The sequence below is a fragment of the Apostichopus japonicus genome, chromosome 16 (genome assembly GCF_037975245.1).
Source record: "Apostichopus japonicus isolate 1M-3 chromosome 16, ASM3797524v1, whole genome shotgun sequence".
Lineage (NCBI taxonomy): Eukaryota > Metazoa > Echinodermata > Holothuroidea > Aspidochirotida > Stichopodidae > Apostichopus > Apostichopus japonicus.
Genome location: NC_092576.1, coordinates 34988391 through 35004772, shown reverse-complemented (window position 1 = coordinate 35004772; position 16382 = coordinate 34988391). Strand labels below are relative to the sequence as shown.

Sequence of the window (16382 nt, the reverse complement as noted above, 5' to 3'; positions counted from 1 at the left end):
TACCAAGGATTATGACAATGGAAACGTCAAAAATGGAGTTGTTGGTGTAAGGGGTAGGCTGAGGCGCACGCCCCTTCCATAATCCTCGATCCGTCGATGGCTACCCTGTGTATATGTAATAGGGATCAGCGCTGTTATTATGTCACTATTCCTCTTTCTCTTCCCGGTGTCTTGGCGTTTTTCTTCTGTTCCCTCCTTTTCTCATTTTTCTCTTTCTTCTTTCTCTTTTCCCTTCCTTCCTCTCCTTCCTTTTCCCCCTCTTTTTCCCTTTTTTCTTTCTCTTTTTTTTCTCTCCTCTTTTTCTTACCCGGGGGGGGGGCGCGCCCCTAACGCCCCCTGGATACGCGCCTAGTATTGACCGCAGCTGTATGTACTAACTGTACACTAGTGTCTAATTACCGACGGTAGCAAATTGTGTGTATTTTCTGGGATCGATGGTGATGTTTAACACTTTTGCTTCACCTTATTCGAAACTAGGTCAAATTACCGGCATTAGACGTTTCTTTTTGCGCGAGTCTTCACACCCTTTAAGTAAGCCTAAGTCATTACTTCAGCTTTATCATATTTTAGTCTATTAATATATCTACAATTATGTACAAATATGCAACACAGCCCCCATTTGCAACATTTTCCCAACGATTTACACTTATGGCATAAGCAGTATGGCCATAGCCAGTAATCTGAGTTTTGAGATAGGCCAAAGCCTTCTCAGTCTAGCCAATATGTTCTGGACGGTAACTCTATCTATAGGCTATTCAAATTTACTTAAAGGGTGTGAAGAATCGCGCAAAAAGAAACGTCTAATGCCGGTAATCTGACCTAGTTTCGATTGAGGTGTAACAGAAGTGGTAGACACCACCATCGATCCCACAAAATAAACACATAGCTTGCTACCGTCGGTAATTAGACACTAGTGTAAAATTAAGTCAGTACATACAGCTGCGGTCAATATACCCACAGCACAATGTACAAACGAGACATCGATGAACATCTCAGATCCAGCTAAAGATTACACGTTATCACGTTTCATTACTGGCTGCATTTTGTAGCGACACGAACAAAACGTCACTTGCAAGCAGCAGTAAGATAACTTTTTCAGATGGCCGCGCGGTTTGGGGCGAGTCTTCAATGTCTTTTACTGTGATTTTAAGGCCAAATGACATGCACTTACCATGTTCGGACAAAGGTTTGTAGGAAAAACGACACACTGAAGACATTAATCGTGGTAACATATCACTCATTTGATGACTGTGACTGAATGTATACATGCATCGAACTTTGTGTACTATTACTTCATAAGGTGGGATATTTTGAACTGCATAAACTGCTACATACTTTTCAACATTAACATTTAATTGAGAAATGCATGCATGCACATACCAATATGGAAGTATAACACAAAAACAGGTGTTTGTGTGAACCGGAGGGAGGGTGAGGGGCTGCCTTTTCATATTATTTTCCTTGGACAACTATGACAATCTCACGGTAAAATAATACAAACAAGTTAAATGTTTATTATGCTCTTTGCAGATACCGGAAATGACACTTTCCAGACATTAATACTTACATAAAACAATCCACTTACTCGAGTCAGTAGAAGAAAGAAAAAAGTTTTCAAAGTTATTTCGTGATTACTAGATTCACTTATATCTCTCTTAAGTCATTGGTAGAAAGACTCATGCAAAGTTCCAGTGATTAGCATTAGTCTTTGATTTTAACTTTTCAATTATAACTGTAGGTCTGGAGAGAGTTATCTACCAGAAAGTTAACGACGTCCGAGGCTTCCCCAAAAAACATCTACAGTACTGGTTCCCTTTGTCCGCGAAAGGTCTTTTCTTACACCTTTCCATCACTGGTGACACACATAACTCGTCCGCATGTCGCAAATGACGACTAAATATTTAACACTCTATCTGAATATGTTTCGATCTAAATAGCATAATTCGTAGGGCAAGACCATGTGGCAATGATTTTTTTCTTTCAAATATGAAAGTTACTTTTGGTTTCTGAAAGTAGCTGTCTGAAGCTCATTCAGCTAATAATGATTAGCCAGCTGTTTGCTTGCATTGTGGTTATCCACACAGGTAAATTACTAATTTACTAACATTGGATCACTGTAAACAGTTTAGTTTACGCCTATATAGCTATCGTAATAGTAATCGGTGTTGCATCTCAAGTTTTAGTTATATAATACCATAGTTATTTAAAAGTATTTCCGAGGACATCAGGAATCGTGCTTGTATCTGCTTGTATCAGGTGAGAGTCTTCAATAAATAAAATCAATAAAAAATCAGGCAGGACCCAACACACCCTTTGTTTGAACACTAGATTTACAACCGCTCTGGATTGCGTTTACGCCCACCACGCTATAGATTATCATGTGTGCCTAATTCTATCCATATATTTAATTCAAAAGTGAGAAGATAAGTTTTTTATTTTAGGACTTGCTGTATATATGTTTGTATTACTGTATGTATATCGTAGTCTATTGATACTTATACTATTGCTTTTCTTATTTCCTTTTAGTCTTTTTCGTTTACGACCTGTGGAAAGCCGAATTTCCGATTGTGGACATAATTCAAATTCAATTCAATTCAATCTCAAACACATTCTTAAACACTGTGAAATCATCGAATAGATTTGTATCAGTGAGGCAAAAGACTTTTGAGTTAGGCAGTAAATGAATACTGAAATCAGAACATCAATAACCAGTTCTGTTTTTTTTACAGTTTTGTGTTTTACAGTTTTACTTTCTAACAATACCTAGGGGCAACTGATGACCCTTCTGAATCTAATCCTTCCTGATCAATTGGATTATAGTGTTGTATAGGTTGTCCACAAGACAGTTGAATAAACATCGGAATGGATTCACACAATGTTTGCTCCAGAATAGATATTGCGAATCGTTGTGAGCTTTGGGTTAATCGTGTCCTTGGGGTTCATAATAGGTCATGGTGAAGTTCCGTTACACGTTTTTCGTACAACACACTGTCGAACCTATACAGCCTTAACAGCTTTGGCATTTATTTCAGCATATCTTTCACTTGCTGGGGCGATGATTCCCGAGAGTGGAGGGTCGGTGATCTAGGAGTGGTGGTGGGGAGGGGGTAGTTCCATCCATATCGTAGCTTGTTATTCAAACGTATAAACACAGTGGAGAAAGCAATCTTAGCGTCATAACATTTCGTTCTTGTTTTGCCTGACCTATATTGTGTTTCGGACGAAAGTACATTTCCATTGTGTTTTTGTGTCGATATACTATCTTTCACTTTCGGAGAATACAGTGTGCGGTAGCTGTCATCGCGTCGATATATGTCAGTCGAGAAAAGAAAGGGGAACAAAAGTGGAAAAATATCAAAGAGGAAACATCAGTATATGTCTCCTTGTCAAAGAAATGTTGAATTTCCTTAACGAGTTGCGGTAACAAGTTACAATACCTTTATCACCGCATCGATATCCGCCTTCAAGTAACAAGTGTCCATCTTAAGTGCTTCCTTCAAAGGTAAGTTTAAATTGGATATTCACATAATAAGTGTTTTACTTTCGCTAAGCATATGTTAATATACCACTCATTAGTGCACGTGTTGGAACTGCGAGAGCATTTATTGTATGACTTATGGTTCTCACTCATAAATTCACCAGGTGAGTGGTTCCTTATTATCGTTCTTGTTCAATAAACATTATATATTATGATACAATGAATCTTAAAGTTATGGAGTAATCGGAGTAAACGTTTTGTTGCAGAAATAACAACAAGAGAAAAAAAAATACTAACCCTTACCGAAATCCCAGATCTGGGCCAGATATAAAAATCCAGATCTGGCCCAGATCTGGAATTTTAATCTGGGCCAGATCTGCTGCAGATCTGGAATTTATATCTGGCCAGATAAAAAATTGGGCAGATATAACTTGATATAAAATAAAGTTTTATATGGCCCATATAAAATTTGATCTGGTTAAATTTTATTGCATCCATATCTGGGCCAGATAAAATTTTATCTGGTTGATATAAAGAAAATCCAGATAAAGTTTTATATGGCCCATATAAAATTTGATCTGGTTAAATGTTATTGCATCCATATCTGGGCCAGATAAAACTTTATCTGGTTGATATAAAGAAAATCCAGATAAACTTTTATATGGCCCATATAAAATTTGATCTGGTTAAATTTTATTGCATCCATATCTGGGCCAGATAAAACTTTATCTGGTTGATATGAAGAAAATCCAGATAAACTTTAATATGGCCCATATAAAATTTGATCTGGCTAAATGTTATTGCATCCATATCTGGGCCAGATAAAACTTTATCTGGTTGATATAAAGAAAATCCAGATAAACTTTGGGATGGCCCATATAAAAGTTTATCTGGCTAATTTTGTTGCCATCCATATCTGGGCCAGATACAACTTTATCTGGTTGATATAAAGAAAATCCAGATAAACTTTTATATGACCAATATAAAAAAATATATCTGGCTAAAATGTCAATCAAATAGGAAATAAGTGGCCAAAACTGGACTAGCATTGATATTAACTTTCCAGCGTGATCAGTTATCTCTGTTCTGGTACGGAGACCCATACAGAGAGCAAGACACACACAAAATATAAACACAGCTGTGTTCTAGAACTCAACTGGATTGGAACAAAGTGGAAATATGTAATGTGCAAGCTCCTTGCTGTTACCTAATCCGACTGCTATGGTCATAAAATGACCGCTGTTCAAAAATAATACTTGAAGGTTGAGTTCTTTATTCTTCTGTGGTCCTGTAGATGTTGATACTAAATAACGTTGTGCTATTCTTTTATTTAATATATTTGCTTTAATAAATAAGTTCCAGGAGGGCGATATATGTTCCATTCAGTATCGAAGTTCAGTCCCAAAATATATTCCTTGTTGCCATCCGTTCCAAAAACTTCTTCCTTACTTCGGACTGTTCAGTTCACTATAGAAACCTTTGCCAATGTCCTGACATCAATAGGATATTATTTATGAATCTCCATCACCTTTTCTTAATTTACCAATCCTTTCTGTTAAACTTCCTTCTGCTCTTTACTCCTACCATGTGGACACTAGTGTACACATAGCTCCCTTTCCTATCTCACTCCTACAAAGTATCAAAATACATATGTCCATTGTTCAAACGTGGCCTTCACACTTAATCAACCTCTGAGTCATCCTGTTTCAAGCTAAGACCCTGTGGTTGCCTAGCAACCCAGATAGAGATAGTTATTCCCCCTTTGACTTAGTGTATACACTGTAAGTGATTTACTATTGAAATATATATATATATATGCAAAGTGCAGTACCACAATATAGTGCAATGTAAATCTCTATGAAAATACACTATGTAAGAGCATACAATCTTAAAGTTTTATCTGTCAATATAAAGTCAAGTATAACTGGATAAACATGATGTATATCCAGTTATACCTGACTTTATATTGACAGATAAAACTTTATATGCATATCTGGATTGACTCTATATCCAGTCATATCTGGCTTTATATGGCCAGATAAAACTTTATCTGCATATCTGGATTGGCTCTTTATCCAGTTATATCTGGCTTTATATGGCCAGATAAAACTTTATCTGCATATCTGGATTGGCTCTTTATCCAGTTATATCTGGCTTTATATGGCCAGATAAAACTTTATCTGCATATCTGGATTGGCTCTATATCCAGTTATATCTGGCTTTATATGGCCAGATAAAACTTTATCTGCATATCTGGATTGGCTCTATATCCAGTTATATCTGGCTTTATATGGCCAGATAAAACTTTATCTGCATATCTGGATTGACTCTATATCCAGTTATATCTGGCTTTATATGGCCAGATAAAACTTGATCTGCATAGCTGGATTGACTCTATATCCAGTTATATCTGGCTTTATATGGCCAGATAAAACTTGATCTGCATATCTGGATTGACTCTATATCCAGTTATATCTGGCTTTATATGGCCAGATAAAACTTTATCTGCATATCTGGATTGGCTCTTTATCCAGTTATATCTGGCTTTATATGGCCAGATAAAACTTTATCTGCATATCTGGATTGACTCTATATCCAGTTATATCTGGCTTTATATGGCCAGATAAAACTTTATCTGCATATCTGGATTGACTCTATATCCAGTTATATCTGGCTTTATATGGCCAGATAAAACTTGATCTGCATATCTGGATTGACTCTATATCCAGTTATATCTGGCTTTATATGGCCAGATAAAACTGTATCTGCATATCTGGATTGACTCCATATATCCAGTTATATCTGGCTTTATATGGCCAGATAAAACTTTATCTGCATATCTGGATTGACTCTATATCCAGTTATATCTGGCTTTATATGGCCAGATAAAACTTGATCTGCATATCTGGATTGACTCTATATCCAGTCATATCTGGCTTTATATGGCCAGATAAAACTTTATCTGCATATCTGGATTGTCTCTATATCCAGTTATATCTGGCTTTATATGGCCAGATAAAACTTGATCTGGCCAGATTAAACCAGATATAAAGCCAGATCTGGCATTTCGGTAAGGGAAGCGAGTAAAATGTTGGAAGATTTGGTACAAACATGCATTGAAAAGAAGACAATCGTCAGCATTTCAAAGGTGATAGTAAATAAAATTGTCAACAATCCATCTCATCAAGCGCTTGCTCAATTACAACCATGTCTCGTCACGGTCATTTCAGTTATAAAAGTAAACTGCGATTGTTACTTATTTCATTGTTTGTGCATGAACAATTAAATTGTGTGTTTTCTTTTATCATGTTTAGTAGACTAAAGTAAAAAAAAAATGTTCGGTAAGTTTTACACTCTGATTTTAAATTGAGCAATCTTGCCAAGAGAATATTGGTGACGAGTGTCGGTTATTTTTCATATTTTCACTATAAAAATTTGACTTTTAACAAAAGTAACAGTACAGTTTGAATAACAATAGATCAGCAATTGAATAAGTCCTTTTCATTGGACATTCACATTTTAGTTGGAATAATGCTGGGACATAGTTCTCTGTTATTGTTTTGTTTTGTATGCACGTGACATCATATGAATATTAAATAACAGTGTTTTAAACAACTTCACAACTGTAACAGTTTTACTACAACTCTGCAAAGACAAGGAACGTTAGCTCATTGGTTAACGCCGGTGCCTTCCAATCATAAGGTCCCCAGTTCGAGTCACTCCAAGATTAATGTATGTCGTCCAGTTACAGAGTTGTTGACAATTGGCAATTCATAATCATGGACGTTAAATATGAATGTAAGTGACTGACTTCGGTCAGCTTGCGGCTTTGATAAGCCAATGAGGCTCTTTTGCGAGTTACTGCTTGCAGGAGGAAATAAAATACATACTTCAAACATCGTCTATGTCAATCACTAGTCGATATCTGCTGATAATTTAGACTATATTTAGTATAACATTCAAGTGCCATTACTTAATTAATGATTAATTAATTAAAGACAACGCCGTTTTCTTCAAACTATGTTGACCTGTGTCTATATTCAATGTATAACGTACCGACAGCTTCTTAATCGTTAAATTTTCCAGGAAGTTGCTGTAAAAGAAGATATGAAACATTAACATCATACTTCCCCTTTCGCATCATGAATGCTTCATTGTTTTACTCTTTTATTTTTTATCCACCATTTAGTCTGTTTTCATTTTCGTTCATTGCTTGTCACGCAAAGGTGTTATAAACGTATGAAAATAGATGCAGGTTTATATCATGTGCTTTATCTTTCAATTTTGTTTTCGACTCCCATTCTGTTGCTAATACACATTGCTGATTCAAAGAAGTTAATGGTTCATTGCCAATATCAGATTACATTGGCAATATATATGTATTCTGGCTTGCTTTGAAATCACTTTCTGTAGCCTTCAAAATACGTTGGAATAGGCACTATGATAACACAGACACAATGCCTGGTAGGAGTTGTCCGAACATAACAGTTAGGGGTGTCCGTACATACATCGGAAGGCCTGGATTCGATTCCCGGATGGAGACTGGAAGTTTGTTCACTTTTTTGGATTTTTCAACTCATTACAATTTCAGTTATAGATAAATATTCATATTCAATTGTCATTTATGTACAAGTAATTTAACAGATTCTGTTTAAAGTATCTCTTTCGAGGTCCTGCTTTAGGAATGACAATGATTTTGAGTTGGATAGCATCATGTTTGATCTCTAGAGTAAGGCAAATTACGTCACTAAAAACAGAACTAGTATTGTGTAATACAGGTGACAAATGCCCACAGTGGCATTGCGACCTTTCTTACCGGTTTCGAACCCCTGGACGTACAATATATCTCTGGACACACACAATACACACACACACACACACACACATATATATATATATATATATATATATATATATAGATGTATATATATATATAAATATATAAATATATATATATATGTATATATATATATAGATATATATATATATGTATATATATATATATATAGATGTATATATATATATATATATATATATATATATATGTATATGTGTATAGATGTATATATATATATACATATATATATATGTGTATATATATATATATATATAGATATATATATATATGTATATATATATATATATATATATATATATATATATATATATATATATATATATATATATATATATATACACACACTCTAAAAACCAAAGTGCTGAAAACAGCACATAGAGTGCTATTTTACAGCACTTTCCAAGAGCCCTGAGAGGGACAGCACCCTAAGTGCTATAAATAACACTCTCAATGGTGCTAACTATACCAGCACCTGAAAAGTGCTGCAACAGTCCCGCACTTTAAGTGCTACCACCAGCACTGGAAAGAGCAAAGTAGGCACCTGTAAGTGCAAGTCCTTAGGTCAGTATTAGGGTGTACAGAGCACCACTTACTGTAGACTCAGAATCTGTATCACTTGCAAAATATGGAATGTAAAGGGTAGGTCAAAACACAGCATCACCTGACTGAAATAAAAGGGAACACATTTCTTTTCTTTCTTTATTTTATTGCTTCCTGTACTTGAGAAATAAAATCATGAGTTAGACTTAAACCATATAGTGTAGACAGATTAGCTTAAGTATGTCAGCTAAGCCCTTTGTTTACTATAAAAATTTAAGGCTGTTGACCAGAAGTGCTAGAGTATATCCATGCATAGTGTTCTAGCCTAACTTTATGTTTACATTTAGCCATGGATGTTACTAAGTTAAAACATGATATTAATTTACTGTATTAGTACTGAGTGATATTGACAGTAGATGGGACTATGCACCCCTAAAATCCAGTAAAATCCAGTACAATCCAGTAAAATCCAGATTCCAACTGGATAAGATCTCAGATTGGACAAAAATTAAATAAATAAACAAACCAGTTTTTACCACCCAATGAGGTTGAGTTTCCATGGTCCCTTATTTTGAACAACATCTTCAAACCTATTCACTCCACTCTTTTCATGAAGTCAAATGAAAATAACACCAACTTGATCCCCAAATGGGTCAAAAATAAACTGAAACACTGAATATCCTCTAACAGTCTGAATGAATGTTTTAAAACAAGATAAAAGTAACAGTGACAACACCCAATCAAGACTAAGTTAGGTAAACCTACGCTCCCAAGGGCGAACAAGTGCCTGACATATTGTGAGTCATTAATTATTAATGAGTAATTCATGTGAGTGGCTGTGGCTGAGATCTGGTGCAAGCAGTATCCCTCCCATGTTTATAAGCAACTTAAATTATCAACTGTACAACCTGAATAACTGGTCAAAACTTGATTTATCCATCACAACCAGGTTCATCTGGAGATGATTTTAGAGATATATGTGGGTCTAAGTTGTGTAGTGGTCAGTTTTGTATTTGTTTACCCTGTGTTGTAGGCCTTATAATTCTGTTAATGTCAAAAATCCAACTACACTTTAGATAATAGCTACATACTAAGCTCTAAAGGATTACAAGAATTGAAACACTGATCCCAAAGATAAAACATACGGCATGTTTTTCTACTACAAAATGGCCATTGCAACTTACTTAAGAAACGTTATGAGAAATCATGAAAGAGATTAATGCTTGTAATTAAAACGAATAAATTTTCAGACACGCTTGCAAAAAACTTTCCTTTATGCTTTTAAACTAAACTGTGAACAGTCTCTACTCCACATTTTGCAAAGCAATCCTTATCTCCTTTACACGATTACTTATCTTTTGACCTGATGGAGGTATGCCATACACCACAGTTTGGATAAAGGTGTAGAAATCTGTGAGCTGCACCGCATATGCTACAATAAAAACATAATGAACTTTCATTAGAATATCTGTAGCTGCTGCTACAATTCCACATGCTTGCCTGGAAACAGGTAGGGCAACTCCATCCAGAACTACAAAAAAGTGCTGCAAGTCAGTCACATTGCTTCCAATGGCCAAGAGGTGTGGCTGTTTTCTGCTGAGTTGGCTTTTCTTTGCATATTCTTCCACATTTGTTCCGATCTAAGAAGAAAGGAAATTAATTCATGCATTAATTTCCAAAATAGTGCTGATTTCTTAAAACTTCAACTAGTCCAGCTGACAATTACTTCACATCCTGCTTGCATCACTAACCGTACTATTATGTATCTTGCCTGAACTGCTGCCTGGCTTGTGCCATGTTTTAACCAAATATAAAATCCATATTAATAACTAACCAGCTACAAGAACATGCAAATATAACTTGATTATAATACAGGATTATCTGGCTCAGGTACAGAATAGTCTACATTAACCCACATCTGGATCAGATAGTTTTATGTGGTTGACCCTTATCTCCTGAAGGAAAGACACATTTAATAAGAGCACCTACCTGGACCGCCCAGCACAGATTGAGCCAAGGGGCTGAGGCCTAGAGGACAGAATGTCAGTACCAATATCCCCTAGGCTCAAATGGTTAAAGATTGATCACTCTGCATGAATTTTGGCAGATCTTTCCCACTCAACACACAAAACAACTTACTGGTTGCCAGGCGATGAAGTAACGGACATTGTCATCTCGAATGCATTTTCTACTTTTCCTTGTGTTGAAAGACGGCAATAGGTGAACCTATGCAAAGAGACCGTACCTGGATGCATGTTCTAAAGAAGAAAATGAAAAGTTTCTTAATAATGAAAAACATAAAAACAGATTACATATCTCAACAAAACAGATGTATATGTCAACAAAATAGTGTGACGTGTCAGTTAGTAATTGTTTGTTCCTACTACTTGCTCTAGAAATTGCAATATACAAATTACACGTAGGCACTGCATGCCAAGAAAAAAAAAAAACATTATTCTGATATACTTTTATGTCCACTGAACCCAATTACATAGGCCTATGTCAATTTCACAGTCATAGGTCTTTTCAAAGTCACTAAAATAAATATGGTGGAAGACTGAAGGATTTCTGGGATTCTTCTATAATTGAAATTGGTTAGGCCAGGAAATTAATACTTTTGCTTATTGAATACACTGTTGGATTGAGGAAACTAAGGCATCAAGTGGTACAGTAACTCGTATCAATGAATGAACCAAGCAAGTGGCTATACAGGTACAACCCTACACCACCAGACTTACAACATTGGTTCTAGAATGTTTCTAGAATAATAACACACCCCTCCACCCACAGCGCTTTAACAGTACGTGGCTCAAGAAACAAATTTCCTTCAGTTTACCCTTACTCCACAGCTGGAATTAAAGCAAAAGTGAACAGGATTGCCAGCTTAATCAGTTTTAGTGAATGGGCCTAAGAACTGGCTACAAATTTAGACCCAATAGTTATAACCTTTGATCTGAAATCTGGATACAAGTTTTAATCCACTGATTTCAACAATTTGCGAGCAATCTGATAATGATCTGGCTATTTTTGATTCACACGCTGCAGCCTGAATTGACACTTAAATGATCTTTGACCTCAATTTTTGGATACATTCGTGATGGGTCCCCTCCCATGGATCAGTTTAGCCAAGTTAGCTTCAGTACTTGAAAATTCACATAAGACTGCAGGAGATAATACCACTTAATGAACTATCATTAGACAGGTAGATGCCCACCAATCACATAAGCTCCCACCAGCTTCTATGGTGTCAGAACTTAAGTCTTCTTCAAAATCTAGATTGGAATGTAATTCAGTTTTAGTTTAATCACTTTCATTCATTTCTTCCATGTATGTTTAAAGAAAGTTGGGTCCCAGACTCCCAGACAAACTGTTAACAGCATTGCCACTTTTCTGTACATGATTTCACCTATAGCAGTCTTTTAAAGAGCTAACATACTAAATATTCACTACAGAAAACTTGACTGAACTTGCACAATGAGAGTCACATGACTACAAAATGTTAGCACTTTTTTGAAACATACCCTCAGACTTTTCTGTTTCTTCAAATTCAAACTGAAGGTCCCGCAGAGCTGAGTTGGTGAGTACATGCTATGTACTTCCAAATGAAGCGGGAATGTACCCTCCCATTTCATCAAAAGTTATTGGTGACCTGATCTCCATACATCTGCTCAAAGTCTTGCAAAATCTACAAGTAAAAGAATAGAACAAGAAAACATGCAATGAATCCCAAAACATATCAGGTTTCTTTCATTTTTCTGCAAAAGCTTGAGTCTATAAACAGTATAAAAAAAAGCATGTTTAAAGTTTCACCGAAATTTGTTTCAAATTAATTGGAAAATTAAGCCTACCTATAGTCTTTCACTTTTCATGACAGAACATCTTAAATGAAGCATATTTACATTGGGAGTCATCATTTCCTTGATAGGTGCAAACAAGGCAAACATTAGGGTACACAACATTAAGCGATGCATGAAACATGGGAAACACTATGAAGGTCAAATAAGAATAGGATGTATACAATTACTCTGATCATTATTTTATGTTTACATTTACTTTAATTTTTCTTTAAACCTGAATAATGTATGACTGTGAAGTATGGTTTGTACTTGTACTTTGTAGGCTACTTCATTTTGTAGTCGGCAATCACACACAGACCTTACACTGCAAAGTAACATTAACAACACAACGTTAGGCCTGTTACCACAATAATGTTAGACCTAGGCTAGGCTACCACAAATTCAAAGCGTAATATGGACTGACAGGCCGTCCAAAACGTTCTCTTGTGGTCGTCTAGCGGCCATCGGCTCATATTCTTTAGGCATTGGCATATAAACCAATACCAATACTTATTGCATTGGGCCTGCCTCTCTTATACGTTACGACTATGTGATGGCCACTTGTGCAAACGCAGACTGTAGTACCAGTAGTACACCTCAATCGAATCGCCATTTGCGGCCATAAAGTTAGGCCTTATAAATGTTACAATAAGGAGGTAGGCTAGGCCTATATACGCCCAATCATAAACTTGGCATAGCCTAATGTTATATCAGAGCGCATTTGGCATTTACATACGTGAATAGACCTATGAAAATAAGTGGTAGGCTACCATCACTAAGACGTCGACAGAGGTATTATTTCAAGGAAATTCCCGACGTCATCAGCAAAGCTAGGTTATTGAAAACATGAATGATCACTCAAATTTCATGAAAGGTCGCCATATCAGCTTTCAAATATTCCTTACTCTGGAGAATATTCACAGATTTCAATTCAGAAACTTACGTCTGCCGGTGGAACGTTCGTCAGTTGTCACGTCTAGCGATGCGATATGCAACTATTTGGTTATAACCAATAGCATTGTTGCATGTTACTGACGTCACCGCCTTCAGCCAATCAAAAGTTAATACGAAACTTTCAGCACTTAACAAGTGCAGTGCGTCACAACTGCGGCGATAGCACTTTGGTATGGTGCAAGTTATTTAACACTTGAAGGTTGAGATACTAGCTCTTAAAGTGCTAATTGATGACTAGCACCGTGTTGGAGCTACTAAATTAGCACTTCAGTTTTTAGAGTGTATATATATATATATATATATATATATATATATATATATATATATATATATATATATATATATATATATATATATATATATATATATAGACATGTCTGTTGGTGTGTGTTGGAAAGTAAGATATATCCACAAGAAACAAAAAAGGAAAAAAAATGATACTTTCATTTCCAACTTTATTACTAAGAACGTTAAATTGGTTACAATATATTTCGAGCGTTAACACGGCTGTTCTTCAGTTGTGCTAATGAAATGGAAGAAACTAGACATTATTGGTATTTAGCTTAGCATGTATACTCATTAAAGAGAGATTCCTGTTGAGCCCATTGTTGTGTGTGTTGAGGCGTAAGATAGTTTTTAGTTCCGGTTGCTTCTTTCATGAGCGGTTTTGAAGAAGCCGTATAGAACGACAAATTTGAAATCAGATAAGTTGTGATTGGGGAGATTAAAGTGTTCGGCAACAGGGAAACCTGGGTTATTTTTGCGGATACTTAGTTTGTTATTATTGAAGCGAAGTCTGAACTTAGTGCTGGTTTCGCCAATATAGGTGACCTGGGGGCACTTGCAACAATATAGGAGGTAGATGACATTGGCTGAGTCGCAACCAAATCTACCAGGTCTCAGAGTAGTACCTGAGGCCCGGTGGAGGAATGCGGGGGAGGGGTCGAGGTGTGTGCACACCAAGCATCTAGGTTTGTTACAGGGGATGTTACCACTGTCAGGCAGCCTCAGGCTCATTACTGGGTGGGGCGAGATTAGTGCGAACCAGCACTGAGCGGATGTTACGTGGTTGTCTATACCATGTCCATGTCCATGGTCCAATAATATATTTTCTAAAACAGTACTAATTATCAATTATGAGTCAATTGTTATTTATCTGCCTTATACGACACGTCATGGGTGAGGGTCTTAGTCTTTTGTATGCTATAATTTTAATAGAATCTCCAAAATGAAGATTGCCTTGAGTCTGTTATTTCTGATATTGGTGACGAAAAATGGTGCCGTGACTAACGACGCAGAAGAAGGCCACGATATACCGTGTGAAACCAACGGTAAGGTTTCCTTCTTTTATTTCCAAAGTGTAAATGTGCCCATTCATTTGTCTCGCTAACTCAATTATATTTTCAGTGAATAATAATAACATATGTTTTTAATATGTTATACACAACATGGTAACATCTTTAAAATAGTTGTTTAAAGTTAATATTTAATGTGATTTTAAGCAAACCTGAATGAAAGTTAATTACTGCAAAATTGGTGCTGTTAAACGGCAAAATACACATGAGTACAGTTCCTGTGATATCTTGGAAGCTGGGGATACTCAATGGTCGTTCTGAGGGAGTGCAAAGTCGCCGAAAATAAAAATGTATTTTAATATCACATGACTCGAATATATGTTTTTTCAGCATACCTTCCCCTTAAAAATAAGTAAATAGATATCACGTTTCAATAAATACCAAATCTCGATAAAATTGCAAAACATAATTACCTACACGGGGTGCATGGTATTTTGATTTGTCAATCTTTAGAACTACCATATGCTTGCGGTTCCAAAGGAATCTGTAGATGTAACGAAACGAGGAAAGGTTATAGTATTGATTGTTCTAGAAGACAACTGCATAACTTGTCACTGGTTATTCCATCAAATGTTACTTTTGCGTAAGTACGTCTACTTCAGCGTAAGTAATTCTGCATCTTTAATGGTTAATTACTATTTAACTCATTCAAACTCTCCAGAAATTAAAAGCAACATGGATAGTAACTGCATACATGGTACGTTATACATAATGTAATAACCCCACACAGATCAGTTTATCGAATGGTTGACAATCAACAATTTATTTGAATAAACGGTGAAAAAAGGGAGGAAGGTAGGATTCGATCCCTGTCTGTGTCACAGACCGAAGTCCGTATCACTCGACTACAGTGACTTTACTGGTGTGTGAAAGCGTATAAACTGGCTTCGTATAACTACCGATGAGGGCGTATCACCCAGTGCTACGATTGTACAGAATGCACCCTTGTTGTATATGTGTGTGTATGTATTAATTTTGTCGGAATAATATTCTAAAAGTATATGTAGTTTTTATTTATTAAGAATCACTTGTTTGTAGTCGTTAAACATCAATACATCTTTGTAGCAAATACAAAATATTTTGTCCTGCATTATTATCAATATATGATGATGAATTTCTCATTACACTGTTTATCTCTTATGAGCTGAATAAACATTCCATAACCTAAAACTTTCAAGATAGTAAACGGATAGAGGTGTCCGTATTCATTTACATATTTTATAATGTCTCAACAGTAACTTCTCTAGAAACTACCTCAGTTTGATTCCAAAGGACACCTTCAGATTGACCACCTCTCTTAACATGTTGTAAGTAACTGTTTCCTTGTCTGATTTATATCAAAACAATATATTAGTTCTGTG

At 35.9% G+C, this 16382-nt stretch overlaps 1 protein-coding gene and 1 long non-coding RNA gene across 6 annotated transcripts in view; one reads left to right on the top strand and one right to left on the bottom strand.

Annotated features, from left to right (window-relative positions):
- Positions 1–3251: 3251 nt before the first annotated feature.
- LOC139982402 (uncharacterized) overlaps positions 3252–16382 on the top strand; it is a 33528-nt gene continuing 20397 nt past the window's right edge. For 2 of the 3 annotated variants that reach the window (XM_071995223.1, XM_071995221.1), the window contains exons 1-4: positions 3252–3502; positions 14885–14997; positions 15475–15604; positions 16257–16328. In XM_071995223.1, the coding sequence (XP_071851324.1) occupies positions 14895–14997; positions 15475–15604; positions 16257–16328 (305 nt within the window). In that variant the 5' untranslated portion in view covers positions 3252–3502; positions 14885–14894. Of the gene's footprint in view, positions 3503–7754; positions 8027–14884; positions 14998–15474; positions 15605–16256; positions 16329–16382 lie in introns of those variants that run through there. The other variant, XM_071995222.1, reaches the window with a different exon arrangement.
- On the bottom strand, positions 9055–13977 carry LOC139983561 (uncharacterized). 3 transcript variants are annotated; one of them, XR_011798742.1, is made up of 4 exons: positions 13449–13977; positions 12398–12561; positions 11016–11134; positions 9055–10516 (listed from the first exon to the last, which is right to left on the bottom strand). It is a non-coding gene; the product is annotated as an uncharacterized lncRNA (long non-coding RNA). The 3 variants fall into 3 exon arrangements; XR_011798741.1 differs by having other exon boundaries at positions 13483–13976; XR_011798743.1 differs by having other exon boundaries at positions 13656–13976.